The sequence below is a fragment of the Coloeus monedula genome, assembly GCF_965178545.1.
Source record: "Coloeus monedula genome assembly, chromosome: 1".
Classification (NCBI taxonomy): Eukaryota; Metazoa; Chordata; class Aves; order Passeriformes; family Corvidae; genus Coloeus; species Coloeus monedula.
In genome coordinates this window covers 85,818,086-85,832,139 of record NC_138781.1, presented here as the reverse complement: position 1 = coordinate 85,832,139, position 14,054 = coordinate 85,818,086, and the positions used below count along the sequence as shown (strand labels likewise).

The following is a 14,054-nucleotide window of genomic DNA, read 5'->3' as shown; positions in this document are numbered from 1 at the left end:
ATAAGAAAGTAAACAGAGAACTTCTGTTACTTCTGCATCTGTATTAAACATAGAAAGGCATTAAATAATACTTGCAAGTTCTAAATCCTTAAAATTAGAAGGGAAATTTTGTTGGCAGATACTTGTATTTCTAGAATAACATACAGCTTAAACTAGCTAACTGTTTTGTTGTTACCAGAACTCTGAGTTAAATATAAGCTTCACCACAGCTCACTTACTGTGGTTTCAGGTATAGCTCAAGAATGGAAGTAATGGCTAACATTAGGCCACTGTGGTATTGATTCCTTCCTTTATATCAAAAAGTCTTGTCAAGGAAGATGTGCGTTCCAGATTTAACTTTCTCATGGTAATATGTTAGAATAAGATGTTAGCTTTCCCATAGCAAGCTTGCTTGTTGTGTGGCTTTGATGATTAGTGAAGCAGAACTTTATAATACCTGGTGCTTGAGACATATTTAAAGAAGTTAAGTACATGGTAATTCTCTGGTGAGATGTAAAACTGACTGATGAGCAAGCAGCTTCACTGTCAGCTTCTGGGCACAGAAACCTGAGCACATCTGGAGGAACTTTGTCAGCAAGGTTTTCCTGTCTCAATTTTCCTTCGAAACCACTGTCTTGCTCATATGGCATACAGGGCTAGAAACCTTTCAGGATTATTTGAGAGTCATGCTAGTGAGTGCAGAAATTAAGAGATGAACTTTTTAATGTGACATAACAAAGAACTTCTGTAGGAACTGGGGGGTACGGTCGGTCGGGACGGATGGAGACGGGTGGTGACGAGAGATCTCTGTAGTCAAACAAACTTCAGTCATTCTGGATTCAAATGTTAGTTTTTACTCTTGGAACAGCTGATGGAAAGTCTTAGAAATACACAACACTGTAGGTGTTCTGCATGTACTGTGGTTAGGTTTCTTATTGCTGATTTATTTATACAGTGAAACATCAGTTAACATTTGAACATCCTAGTTTAGCTGCCTTTCTAGAATGATGTATTTTTTTATGCTGGGGCTTCTTGGGGTTTGGTTAAATAACTTTCTTATAAACTTCCCCTCCTTTTTTTTTTCCCCTTTTTCAGATATTTCTTTTGATTGTTTTCATGTGCATAACGTTACTGATTGCTAGTCTTATCTGCCTTACCTTACCAGGTGAGTCTATTATGGTAAACTGTGATTAAAAACAACTCAGTATGTTGCCATGCCCAACCATGGCAGATGTTTTGAAACCACTGTTTAAAGTTAAAGGGCAAAAACATGGAGACTTGTCTCATTTTTAATCATTTGTCATCAAATTGTAATAATCTAAAAATATAAATGACAGAGATTGCCATTCCCTTTTTGTTGTAGAATAATTTTCCTCTTAAGGACAGGGCTTTGGGTGCTGAGACAATCTCAGTAGTATTGAGTGAAAAAGAGAACTGAAACTCTTGCACCTATTTTACTGTTTAGAGAAAGAAAATATGTAGATTGTTTCCAGGTCTTCTACAGTATTTTCTTTAATTAAATATTCTGGAGATGTCATTATTAAGTCCTGTGAGGAGCAGGGAGTTGGATTCAATGATCCTTAGGGGTTCCTTCCAATTCAAGATGTTCTATGATTCTGTGATCTTGACAGGTCACTAGGAAATTTTGTGAAGTGGTATGTATATCACTTTAAAATGTCTGAATAAGTGCTTCAAATCAAAAGCACTTGGTATTTTTCAAAATAATTTGTAATAAATGAAGCCATGTTAACCAGCTTCAATTTCATTACCTGTCTGCTGTAATACCTTGTAATTTATACCTTCTTGTATTAATGATCCTGAAGTCAATAATGTGTTGAGATCAAAGTTATAAATTCTGTGATTGTTTTAGTAGTAGGACATAAAAAAATTCCACTGTAATACTAGGGAATGAAAACACTATTACGAAATGATCTGTAGCAAATTAGTCTCCCGTTTTTGTCAGACAGCTTCAGAAGCCCCATCAGTAAGTCTTAAAAAATTATGTGAGGCAGTGAAACAACCCAAAGATAGCTCATACAATTTTAAGTTCAAGCTTATGCACTAATGCATGATTGCCTTTTGCAGTTCTAAAGATCAGTGTTTAGGCTCTGAACAGGGCAGTATCCAGTGCTTTGTTTTGCTGTAGCTCAGGTCACACTGCTGTCATAATAAAATTTTAGGTGCCAAAGGATTTCTCTGTGTTTATTTGGCATCATTTCTGAAGCTATTTGCATAGTGCTTCACACATTTATGCATTATGGGTATAGTACCAAAAGAACTGTTTTATGATTAATAATATTTGTGCAGGGGTATTTCAGATAAATTTGATAAATATTTTTTTGATAGGCATCCTTCCCTAATAAATCCAAAAACATTACTGTATTTAACAGTGTTTGTGTTTTCAGTGTTCGCTGGCCGGTGGTTAATGTCCTTTTGGACGGGGACTGCCAAAATCCATGAACTGTACACAGCTGCCTGTGGTCTTTATGTGTGTTGGCTGACTATCCGAGCAGTGACAGTGCTGGTTGCCTGGATGCCACAGGGTCGTAGAGTGATTTTCCAGAAGGTCAAAGAATGGTCTCTCATGGTGAGTTTTGAGAAAAATTTCTACTGAATTATCAATAAATGAGCTAATGGAACTTGTTTAATTTTTTGCTTGCAGGCTTTCTTCTGTCATGTATTCTACATTTTCCTTTTCAGACCATTTTGAAGCTTTTGCAGCTTACGTTCCCATTGCATAGGCTAACTATTTTTGGAAGGCAATTAATGTAAATACGTTTGTGTGTATATATGTTTTTATATATGTATATATTTCTCTGTTTTCCTTTAAAGGCAAATATATTGTATTACTATCCCATGTCTTACGTGTTCTCAAAGACATTTACATTTTCGCATAAACCTGGAAGCTTAACTACTTGTTTAGTAGCGTGAAATTATTAAATGAAAAAAACCTAATAAAGCTGATAGATGATGACCATGTCTCTGCAAAGTAGCTTGATGCATATTTTCAGAAAGATCTTTATCAGTTGTTGAACTTGTGTTGTTCAAATAAAAGATATTTTCATAAAAAATATTAATTATGAGGAGTACAGATTCTCAGCATGAAAACAAATTTATACCCCATCTTTTTATCTTGGTTTTGATTTTGAGGACTTCTATGGTAGATTTCTTGCTAGTTCCTTTAAACATCAATAGCATAAATGGTATCTTGTTATGGACATTTTAATGTGCTTAATGAATTGTTACACTGCTCTTCATGTACTACCATGTTTCCCAAATACCTCGTCCATCATTTTGATTTTAGCTTCTTTAAGAAAATTCAGATCTAAAACATAATCTCTACTTGTTCTTTGCCCCTTCTCCTTAGCATGTTAATTAAGTCAGGCTAGTTTTGTATGATGCATTTAAATTAAGAGAATTCCAGAATAAATAAAGATTCAAGCATGGCATTCTGAATTCTCCAATTTTAAGTCAAATATTCTGTAATGACTGAATTTTTAAGGTTGGTTTTGCTCCAGAGAAAAATTGGTGGTTTTGAAAAAATCCTTCAATTTCCCAACATATAAGAATATCCAATGTATTGAAGTGCCACTGGATAGTATTCCCTATTGATAACAGTCAAGGGTGATTTTATGATTTAGAGCTATATGAATACTAGTAGGCACAGTCATGTTTTTTCTGGAGGGGCATGGAATAGGACGCAATCTTGAAAACTTGCATCGCAAAACTATGTATGTAGTAAAAATTACTTCTAGGGGTGTATATGCATGAAATAGAGGTCTGTGTAGGTTTGGGGCTTTTTCACCAGGGCTGTATGTTTATGTAGTTTAAGTTACATTTTAGAGTTCAAACAAAGAATCCTCTGGTAAACACATTAATGAAATGTCTTGGGTTTTTTAGATAATGAAGACACTGATAGTGGCTATACTGCTCGCTGGTGTGGTTCCACTTTTGCTCGGTCTTCTGTTTGAACTGGTCATTGTCGCACCTTTGAGAGTTCCTTTGGATCAAACACCACTCTTCTATCCTTGGCAGGTCAGTTGCTCCCATTCTTTTGCTGCTGTTGGGCTGCCTTGTTTCATGTGGATTCGGTGGTTCAGAGCATTTTCCACAAGTATGTTAGTGTGTGACAGAGAAAAGGCAGCTAGTCTGGATGTGAGGATTACTTGAACCAAAAGGACAGGCTGAGGAATTTAAACTGTGAAAAGGTGAACTGTTGTGAGATGACATCAAAGGACGCATTTCAGTGATCAGCTACTTTTTCAGTAGCATAATTGTAAAGTTATATGTGTATATATATCTGTATGTATGCACAGATGTACGCACTCCGATTGTTTTGGAAGGCTTTCTGCAAACGCTTATGCAGCATGAGGTTCAGGCAATTTTGGTTTTCCTCGTAAGATTTTAATTCAGTGATGAGGCACATTATGAATGTAATTTTGATACGCTTTAGGATCATGCTGATTTTGGGCTGAGTTGTCAAATCATTAATACAAAATTTTGAGGTCGTGTTTTGTTACTCTTCAGTCAAGTCTCACAGGTTGAGTGCAAATTTCTGTCCTGCAAGTTGGGAGACAAAATGAAGGTACAGTGGATTGAATGACAAATGCTCCCATCACCTAGGCTGAAGTATGAAAGAAGTCATAACTCAAAGAAACCCAACTGAGGGGACCATAACACAAAACATTTAGAATGCCATTACTAAATAACAAGAAAGTGTTCAGGCACAGTGACTTTCTAAGCTGCCCACAGACAAGCTTTCATTTACTTTCAATATCCAAATGTTTGAAAGCCATAATATAAAGAAGAATTTGACTACTAATTTACTTATTCCATTATTTTAAAATCCAAGTGTATTTTTGAGCTGAGTAGATGACCAGAAAATCAGGACATAATATAATTACAGTGGTAGATTACAGATCATGGCTTCCAAACAGCTTTGGAAAGAATTTTTAATGCTAGAGATTATAAGAATTCTTTACTATTGCATATTAGTCCTTTAAAAGTTTTAAAAGAAGTATACTGAAAACTTTATTTTCATGTGGCAGAACTTCTTCAAAATACAGGATAAGTGGGATTTGAGACTTGTTCTAAATCAACAAGGAGCTATCAAAATTGAGACTGATTTCTGTTTTTTGCAAGAGAAGAGAGTTATACAAAGGTTACATCCTTAAATAAACATGAATCAACTTTAACACTGGCTTTTTTTTGTGACAATTTTTAAGATTTTTTAGAATTGGCATTAACAAAAGTTGTCTTTTTAAGTAGTCAGTTAAAATGTATTTCCCCAGCAGTTTAAGGAAGTTAATTAGTCTATGATGTCCTAAGTCTTAGCAGCTCTGTAGCTGTTTATTCTGCCTTATCAGCCTATATTTTGCATACTTCCTTGTATTTCTTACAAATACCTGTAATCCACAAAGGATGGACTTAACGATGTGAAGTGTTTACTAGAAGCCAGTAGTTACATTGTCCTAATTCCATGCCATAATAATTGCAGTTTATGTTAAAACATAAATTTTTCTCTGAATACTATGACTTTTTATGTGAAGAGCGTTGCCTTGCTTTAAGCTTTCCTTACATCAGGTAGGGTTTTGGGAATAATTAAACTTCAAAAGAAGGAAAAGAACTTGTTTCCTGATGCATGTGAACATCTTCATATCTTTTTTCTATTCTTTTATAAAGAAAGGAAATTAACTTCCTTTTACGTAAATTAGTTGTACCAGAATGATAGTCAATTGCTTTAAGTAAGTCTAATGCTTTTATTTTGTATTTGCCTTTGGTTTAATAGTGGTAGTGACTTTCCTGGTCCCAGGGAGCTAAATTTACAGATGTCAGTTAATCTTGAGAGCATCCTCTTTTTCATAGGAATTTGCAGATGATGTCACCTCTTTGAAGCAATGTCCCATGTAAATGGAAAAGTAATTATATTTTCACTTATAAGTAATATTAACACATTGCTCTTAAAGCTTCTGGTTGTCTGACCTTTTAAAGGTAGGGTAATGCTAACACTATTATTTTTTTACAAAATTAGGACTGGGCCCTTGGAGTTCTGCATGCCAAAATAATTGCTGCCATAACACTGATGGGTCCCCAGTGGTGGCTGAAAACTGTTATTGAACAGGTAGGGAAAAATTGTCCATGTGAATTATCTGTATAATTACTCTTCCATTAATGGAGTTATTGAGTAAAATTCCAATAGTCTTGTAAAAACCTTTTAAATTGTGTAGCCTAATCCATTAATGTACACTTAACAGTAAAAAAAAAAAACAAACTCAGAAATCTGAATTCAAGAAAATGCTGTGTATACATATACACATTTTTATCAGGTTTGTAATAAAGTGAGAAAGAAACATGATTATTTCTTCAGATGAAGTCCGTGTGTCCAAATACTTGTCCAAATATTGGATATTATCCACAACTTGAGAACATAGAATTTCGCCTTCTCTGCAGCTGTAGGGATTACCCCATTCATAGATCAGTAGAGATGAATGACACCATTTCTGTTTCCCTTTGATTATTAAGCAAAACAGGACAGTTTCTCTGAGCAGTTCAGTCACATGGCCTGTTGTTTTGTCAGAAGCATTTTTTCTTGGTTATAAGCTTTAAATTCCATGGTTGTCATCTCGATGAAGTATCTCAGTTGTTTGTCAGAAGGTAATTTTTCAGCCCTGCCCTGTATGTGATGCCTGTGGTGCACAAGGTGCCTCTCCTGAGTATGTTTTAGCACATGGTCCCAGTTATTAAATCACTTAAGCTGTCACACTGCAGAAATATAGTCTTAGTCTGGGAGTACCTTTTGTGCATACCACGGCTCCCTCTTCCATTTTGAATGCTCTCCACTGGCTGTTTGCACATTCTCCTGGGCCTTCCAGGCTATGGGGCAGAGGCCATGGTTTAGCTGTAGCTGGTAGCCATTCAAAACTGGTCTTTTCCCATGCTTAATCTGGTTACGTTTTGACCTTAGCTTCTGGTAGCAACTGCAGAAGCTTAAGAATTGTGGAGGCCTTTTTTCAGGCACAGACTCTTATGTGCAGAGGCTCTGGTCTGCCCCACCAAGTACAAAATAAGATCCTATTTTCTGCCCATTACCAAATTTAATAATTTATTCTATTAGCATATACAGAATCCTCTTCTAGTAAGTTAACAGCCCAAAGTGATCCCAGGTCGCCCACAAAACCATTGTCCACAGCTCTATTAAATGATCTTTCAGAAGGTCTCTTGCATTCCTGCAACTGAATCACAGCTCTGTTCTGGATTAAGTTGGTCTCTTGGGCATTCTTTAAATGATTTTCTGGAATCCTCATAATGTACATTGGCAGAGTTTTTCCTTCTTCAGCTGTGGCCATGGGAACACCCATTTCCTTTCATAAGGAGAACTGTGTAAAACCTTGTAATTATTACTGTAAATAAAGCAAGGCTTTCTTGATTGATCTAACTTATTCCATTTTAGGTATATGCAAATGGGATTCGTAACATTGACTTACACTTCATCATCCGTAAACTGGCAGCACCCGTAATCTCTGTCCTCTTACTTTCCCTGTGTGTACCGTACATCATAGCTTCTGGTGTTGTACCTTTACTGGGTATGTATGCATTCAGAATACCTGTTTATCATCTGATGGGTTACAGCAGTGTAAATATATTTGTGGAAATAAAATTTCAAGCTGTAATTTATTAAAAAAAATCCCAAAACAACAAACCACAACAACAACCAAAAAAAAAAAAAAAACCCCCAAACAAACAAAAAACACCTTTTCTGCCAACAAATGTAAATGTTTAAAGGCTTCCAAGAGTCACACCACATTCCAGGAATATTGTCCAAATGCTTCTTGAACTCTGTCAGGCTTGGTGCTGTAACTGCTTCCCTGGGGAGCCTGTTCCAGTGCCCAACTACCCTCTGGGTGAAGAAACTTTTTCTAATATACAACCTAACCCTTCCCAACACAACTTGAGGCTGTTCCTTGGGTCCTATCACTGGTCACCACAGAGAAGAAATCAGTGTCTGCCCCTCCTCTCCCTCTTGTGAGGGTGAGAGGAGGGGGAGACACTGATTTCTGCTCTGTGCATTTTAGGTATCTAGCTAGCTTGAGAAAGGAATGATTAATGCATTTCTTCTTTAGACAAACAGCCTTTGATTTTTAGTCCCTCTAGGAGGTATACTGAGCTGACTCCATCTTTTTCTGACTTGTCAAATTCTAAATGAAGCTTAGAACAGGTGAAAATCCTGGGTTTGTTTTGAGGTTTTAATAGTATTAAAATGTAAATTTTAAATATATAGGGTTTTTTCAGACTTTCCTATCTCCTCATAATTGAGGTAGATAATTTGATGATGAGCTTTTTCATCAACGCTTGTCTTTTACTAGTTAGTTTTGATGTTAGCAACATGTTCAAAAAGTCCCATTCTATTCTTCGGTCTTGCTTGAATGCCGACTTTTATTGCATTGATTTTTCTGATACAAGGGGAAGTCAGTAAGCAGATAAACGGAAGTTAATAAGCAAAAAGAACTGATAAGCCCCTTTTTTTTTTTCTACTGTGGATTTTCACTCTTGTTAATGGAAAACTTTCCACTCTTAGTGCTTCAGATTAAAAAGAACAGCAGCTGTCATGTTAGATCTTTGATGTAAATGGATGTGTAATTTATTTCACAGCCCTTCTACTGAAGTTACAGTATAACAAAAAGTATGGAAGCAAGTACAGAAGCAGAAATACATGAGTTAGTTCAGCAATATTAGAATATCTAAGAGTTGTGTCTTGTTTTGTAGGAGTTACTGCTGAAATGCAGAACCTAGTTCAGCGACGGATTTATCCTTTTCTGCTTATGGTGGTGGTTTTGATGGGAATTCTGTCCTTCCAAGTCCGCCAATTCAAGCGCCTTTATGAACATATTAAAAATGACAAGTGAGTATACAGTGGGGTTTTTTAAATTTTTCCCCTTTATATTATGATAACTTCAGGTTGAATTCAGGTGTTGTAGATTCCTAGGACTAAAACAGGTTTTAAGAAGTTTTCTAGACAAATGACTCCTTAAGACAAACTGTTCTTGGGAGATGTTTTATCTGTGGCTCAGGAAGATAAACACAGGAATAGACTGTCTTCATAAAAAGAAAACACTCCCCCATGTCTAACGTGAATGTGTTCTCCCACAAATGAAGCTGTTTGTCTCCTCTGTAGTCTTAAATGACAAATGAATGGCATGAATTACAACATATCTGGAAGTTTAAATCATGTCTCAAGCTGCTGCTTGTAAAACCATTTCTTCAACCTTTTCTGCATAACTCCTTTTCTTACTCTTCCTACTCATTTGTCCAACTAACCTGTTAAAGAATGTTCAGTTGATTTGATAGTTTGTCCTTACCAAATTTTGTATGGTTTTCTGATGTTTTCAGTGATTATTACTCTGTATTACTCAGATGCCTGATAAAAATAATAATTTTTCTATTATTTTCTGGTTATCTTGCTTAGCTTAACCTTTTTTTGTGTTATTGCATTATTTTTGGTGTTACCCTTATTACCTTTTTTATTGGTTATTAAGAAGATTAACAACTAATCTTCCTAGGCTTCTTTTGTATTGAAAAGGAATAAATGAGTTTGTTGTGTTCATATCCTGAGTTGTCCTACAAGAGTTTTGCTTTCCAATAACTACAAAAGGAGTCAAACCTAAAATAGACTTCTTTGAATCTTAAATGTTAAGAAGCTACTGAGATGTTGTTTGGTGTAAATGTGAAATTAATAGCATCTGGCAGTATTAAGAGAGTTGTAACTAAAATTAAACTCTTGGCAGAGCAATTTATATTTTAGCACCTTTTAGTTGATCAGCTGATTTGTATCCTGTTCCCCACCTGCCTTCGTAGTGTGTTCTGTAATATTTGGCTTCCTGTAGTATGTATAGCTGGTGTTTGTATTTACAAATGGGTTTAGAGCTAATTGTTAATATCTTTCAGGCAGAGTGTGGATTGAATTGCAACTTCCATTAATGTAGCAAGTTGCTTTCTTGTGTAAATAAGACACATAAATGGTACACAAATCTATGAATATATATCTTGAGTGAAAATTAGTTTGATATTAAATGAGCTTATTAAATGTTGTAACATCCTTGTAGACAAGAAGTTTGTATGACTTGTCTCATTTCAGGAAGTAAGCAGACACAGTCGTGCCAGCCAGTAGAGATTTGTGCTTTAGAAAGATGCATAATTAAATCTTTCATGTAACAAATTTTAAAAACATACACAAGTTTTTGTGATATTCTAGAATGTACAAAGAATGTGTGATGGTTGTTGGTTATGGTACTGTGAGAAAAGGAGCAGTGGTGAAAAAGTTCCTAAAGGAAATGGCAGATCTTAGGGGAAGAATTCATAGGTGTGTAGGGCTCTTGTACACATAGAACTAGCATGCAAATAGGAAGCATGGAGCATGGAAAGGAATTTAGGTGGCAAAAAGTGTGAATCAATGATACAGAGCAAGAAAGGAATAATGTGAAAGGTATGAAAACTGTTAAGCTGATGAGATAGTTAAATTCTGTTTCAATATCACACTGAAGGAATCTTGCACCCCTTAAGCTTTCCATGAAGTAGCATCAGGGTATTTTCTCTCTCTTTAAGCAAGATAAGCAGCAGCTGAAGTTCTTCCTTTATAATTTATAGAATAACTTTTTATGTAAATGAAAAAACGACTTTGGCAGCAAAGGAGATAGGGTGGATTTGTGTTACAAAATAGTATTACCTTGTGTTAATTTCTGGTTTTACTGTAATCCCAGGTACCTTGTTGGACAACGACTTGTGAATTACGAACGGAAGTCTGGCAAACCAGGCACATCAACAACTCCACCTCAGTCCTCACAAGAATAGATGGTCATATTAAACATCTTGACCTTCCCTTTGCCTTTACATGTCCTTTTTTCATAGACTCTTCTCGTCTTTGGATATCTCTCCCAATAATACTCTCAGCAGTGTTTTAGCTTCTGTTGGTAGCATTCAGATAGCAGTTAAGGGTCTGTTTCTTATCTGCATTTTCTGATGTTATAAATGCTGTCTGAGGTCTGTATATGTGTATATAGAAGTGTCCTGACACCCTAAAACCTTGGATTAAAAAGAATGTGCATTGTACATCTTTAAAAAGTATATTAATTTATTAAATCTAGTTGTCACTTTATTTTGGACTGCTGTTCTGTTGACAATGTGCCACAAAGCAATAGTGCAAAGAGGCAAGATGTTTTTATAAAATTTGGAGCTTACTTTATGGTGTTCATAACAGTTCTTATTGTAGTAATACAGTATGATTTTTCATGAGTGGAAAGGCCACGTAGAGAATATCAAAAGTAAATAACTGTCTTACAGTCAGCAATGAAGTTGCTGTGGTGAGAACATAATGAACTATGTATCTTGCTGTCCAGTCTTTTTTATTATTTTGTATAACACCAAAGCTGTTGTACATTTTTCTATTGCCTGATTGTTTTTCATGTGTCAGAGTTTGTAATATTGTACAGTTGCTGTTAAATCAAGAAAATATTTCCTCTTCTGAGAATTCAGATGTACTTGTTGAGGCTCAGCTGGATTTTTCTGTTTGTTTGAAGGGGGTAGGTGGGTGTTTGCTTTGGGATCAGGATTTCATGAATTGAAACAGTAAGTATAAATTTACTAAGGCTAGGTGATGGAAGCATTTAAAAGTACCAATTAAAATTAGATAGGTTTACAACTTAAATTGTAGCCAATTTCTTATCAATACTAGAATTTTTCAGGATCTCAAGAAAAGGGATGAACCTTAACTGATGTGCTTGCACAGCACAAAAAGCATAGTGTAAGCAACATCCTGACCTGATCCTTAAAGAGCTTGAAATCTTTTTTCTGTAAGTTACCAAAGTTGAAAATTGTAGTATGAATTTTATATTGCACAATTACTTTTAAAAAAAACAAACCCAACCAAAAAAAATTCTCTCAGAATTGGTCACTGTGAATTTTTATGGGAATAATACTGAGGAAGTGGTTTATCATGTACCATTTATGGCCTGAGGGGCAGGGAAATACATATGCTATTAAACAGGCAAGGAAAAGTTAGCAGATTTCTTTGCAAGAACACAGTTGAACAGGAGCCACCAAATCAAGTCTGTGTTATTTCTATATGTAGATAAGAGTTCTTTTGCAGTAATGTGTGGGGGTGGGGGGTTATGTAGATAAAGAAAATCCATAACAGTATCACAGAGCTTTAAGTAGCATCAAATCAATGCTTAGATTGCAGTCTCTTTCCTGGACCAATGCAGAAAATGTGAACATCCATTGCAGTAATGAGAAAATTGATGGAACATCTAACTTGCTATTCAGTACACTCCCCTTCAGTATTCTGTACTTTACCATGTATGTATATAATTAATACTTGAGAATCTGATATGGTATGAGCTAATGTGATCCAGGCTGTGATGGTGGTAGTTCTTATTTTTGGTGTCTGGACTCATGCTCTAAGGCAGTGAGCACAAGCCAAATGCATCTGAATGTAGTGGCAGGATGATTGGGCTGTCACTCTCAGATCCATACTATTTTACAGAATTACTGTTGTCCTGATGGTTTTGAACCACAAATATTACCCTTTGGAGTGATTTATTAGGAAATTTCCAGTGAAATGAAATCATTGAAAAATAGCCAAAATATTTCTTTCATTCACTGTTGCTGATTTAATGCTAAACTGAGTATATATTCGCCCCATATATTTTTGATGTGCATAAATACTGCATTTGCTTATTTACAGTGGTGTACATTGTGGGACAGATATATTTTCACAATAATAAATTCACTGGTAACATACATTCTTACTTATGCCAAGATTCTGTTTTTGACATACCTTTCACAAACAGTTCCAAAATGATCTTGCCACTCAAATATTGCGAGCACTACTGTGCATTATGCAAAATTTGGTACTTGGTTACAAGGTACTTGTAACTTTGTGTTTTTATCCAGACAAACTGGTCTTAATATTAAAATCTATTAAGAAAAAGCCTTTGTGCGGTTTCTTACTACTGGTATTTTACAAGTCATGAAAGAAAATATCAAATCAGGCCAGTCATGCAATGTGAACTGCAGATATTTTGATATAGCTTACATTATCTGCTTTTGGGTTTTTTTATGGAAAACTGGTTTCAAATCCAACTGTTGTTCTGGCTTTTGCACTGCTTTACAGATCCCAGGTGAAATTTGTTTCCAGAACTGTCCATTGTGAACTTTTTGGAAATCTCATCTCCTCACTCCTTATTTTTACACATTTTTTTGGAAGAATATGGAGGCTGTAGAGAACAGAAATTAAATAACAGTCCTTTATACATTGTTCTAAATTTCAGTGGTTTGCCTTATTGTGTGCTGTGTACTCCCCGGCATAGAAACTTGATAAGTAAGCATGTAAGTTAAGTGGCTGTTTCTGAGGCAGCTGATGAGCACTGTACCAGTGCTTCCGTCTGTGCTGGATGGATGCAGAATGGTGTGGGCTCCTATTACTTTTCAAGTGGGAAAGACTGTGTGTGTGCATGTGTGTGTGTGCTCTTCCACCACAAATTGTGTTGACCTTGGTCTTGACTGGAGGGGTTGGAGGTGTGTACTGGCTCAATTGTATCCCCTTTGTGTGTTGAGAATCTAATGCTGTTGTTAGTTCTACAGGCCTTCATGCAAGAACTGTCAGATGGCTCTGTAGCTATCTTGTGCATATTGAAAGAAGTTAATTGCAGCATGGCTTTGACTGTTTTTACACAGATTATTTTATATTGATTAAAAATAGTTAAAACTCTGCATCTTTTCTGTCTGCCCCCTCTCTATTGAGTGAAGCCAAAGTTACTTGATTTTGTTTCTGAGGGCCCTTTGGTACCTGTAACTGCTTTGTGTCTGACTTCCTCAGTAAGATGCCAACTCCAACCTATTACGGTGCTCACATCACTTTTCAGCTGAGTGCATTAATTCTTTCCTTGCCTTTCCCCTATGTTTGCATAATGGTCTTCATAAAAATCCTCACAGCAGCCACACAGTTCTTCAGAGAACTCTGTAAAAAGCCTCACAAAGGCCTGCGCCTTACAAAGCACAAATGACTGGGTTTTGATTGCCTG

The 14,054-nt window shown here is 35.9% G+C and overlaps 1 protein-coding gene across 2 annotated transcripts in view; it reads left to right on the top strand.

Moving 5' to 3' along the window:
• MARCHF6 (membrane associated ring-CH-type finger 6) overlaps positions 1-13,743 on the top strand; it is a 46,043-nt gene extending 32,300 nt beyond the window's left edge. For both annotated transcript variants that reach the window (XM_082277885.1, XM_082277884.1), the window contains exons 20-26: positions 1,075-1,144; positions 2,385-2,566; positions 3,880-4,014; positions 6,011-6,100; positions 7,430-7,562; positions 8,743-8,878; positions 10,734-13,743. In XM_082277885.1, the coding sequence (XP_082134011.1) occupies positions 1,075-1,144; positions 2,385-2,566; positions 3,880-4,014; positions 6,011-6,100; positions 7,430-7,562; positions 8,743-8,878; positions 10,734-10,824 (837 nt within the window). In that variant the 3' untranslated portion in view covers positions 10,825-13,743. The remainder of the gene's footprint in view (positions 1-1,074; positions 1,145-2,384; positions 2,567-3,879; positions 4,015-6,010; positions 6,101-7,429; positions 7,563-8,742; positions 8,879-10,733) is intronic.
• The last annotated feature ends 311 nt before the right edge of the window (positions 13,744-14,054 follow it).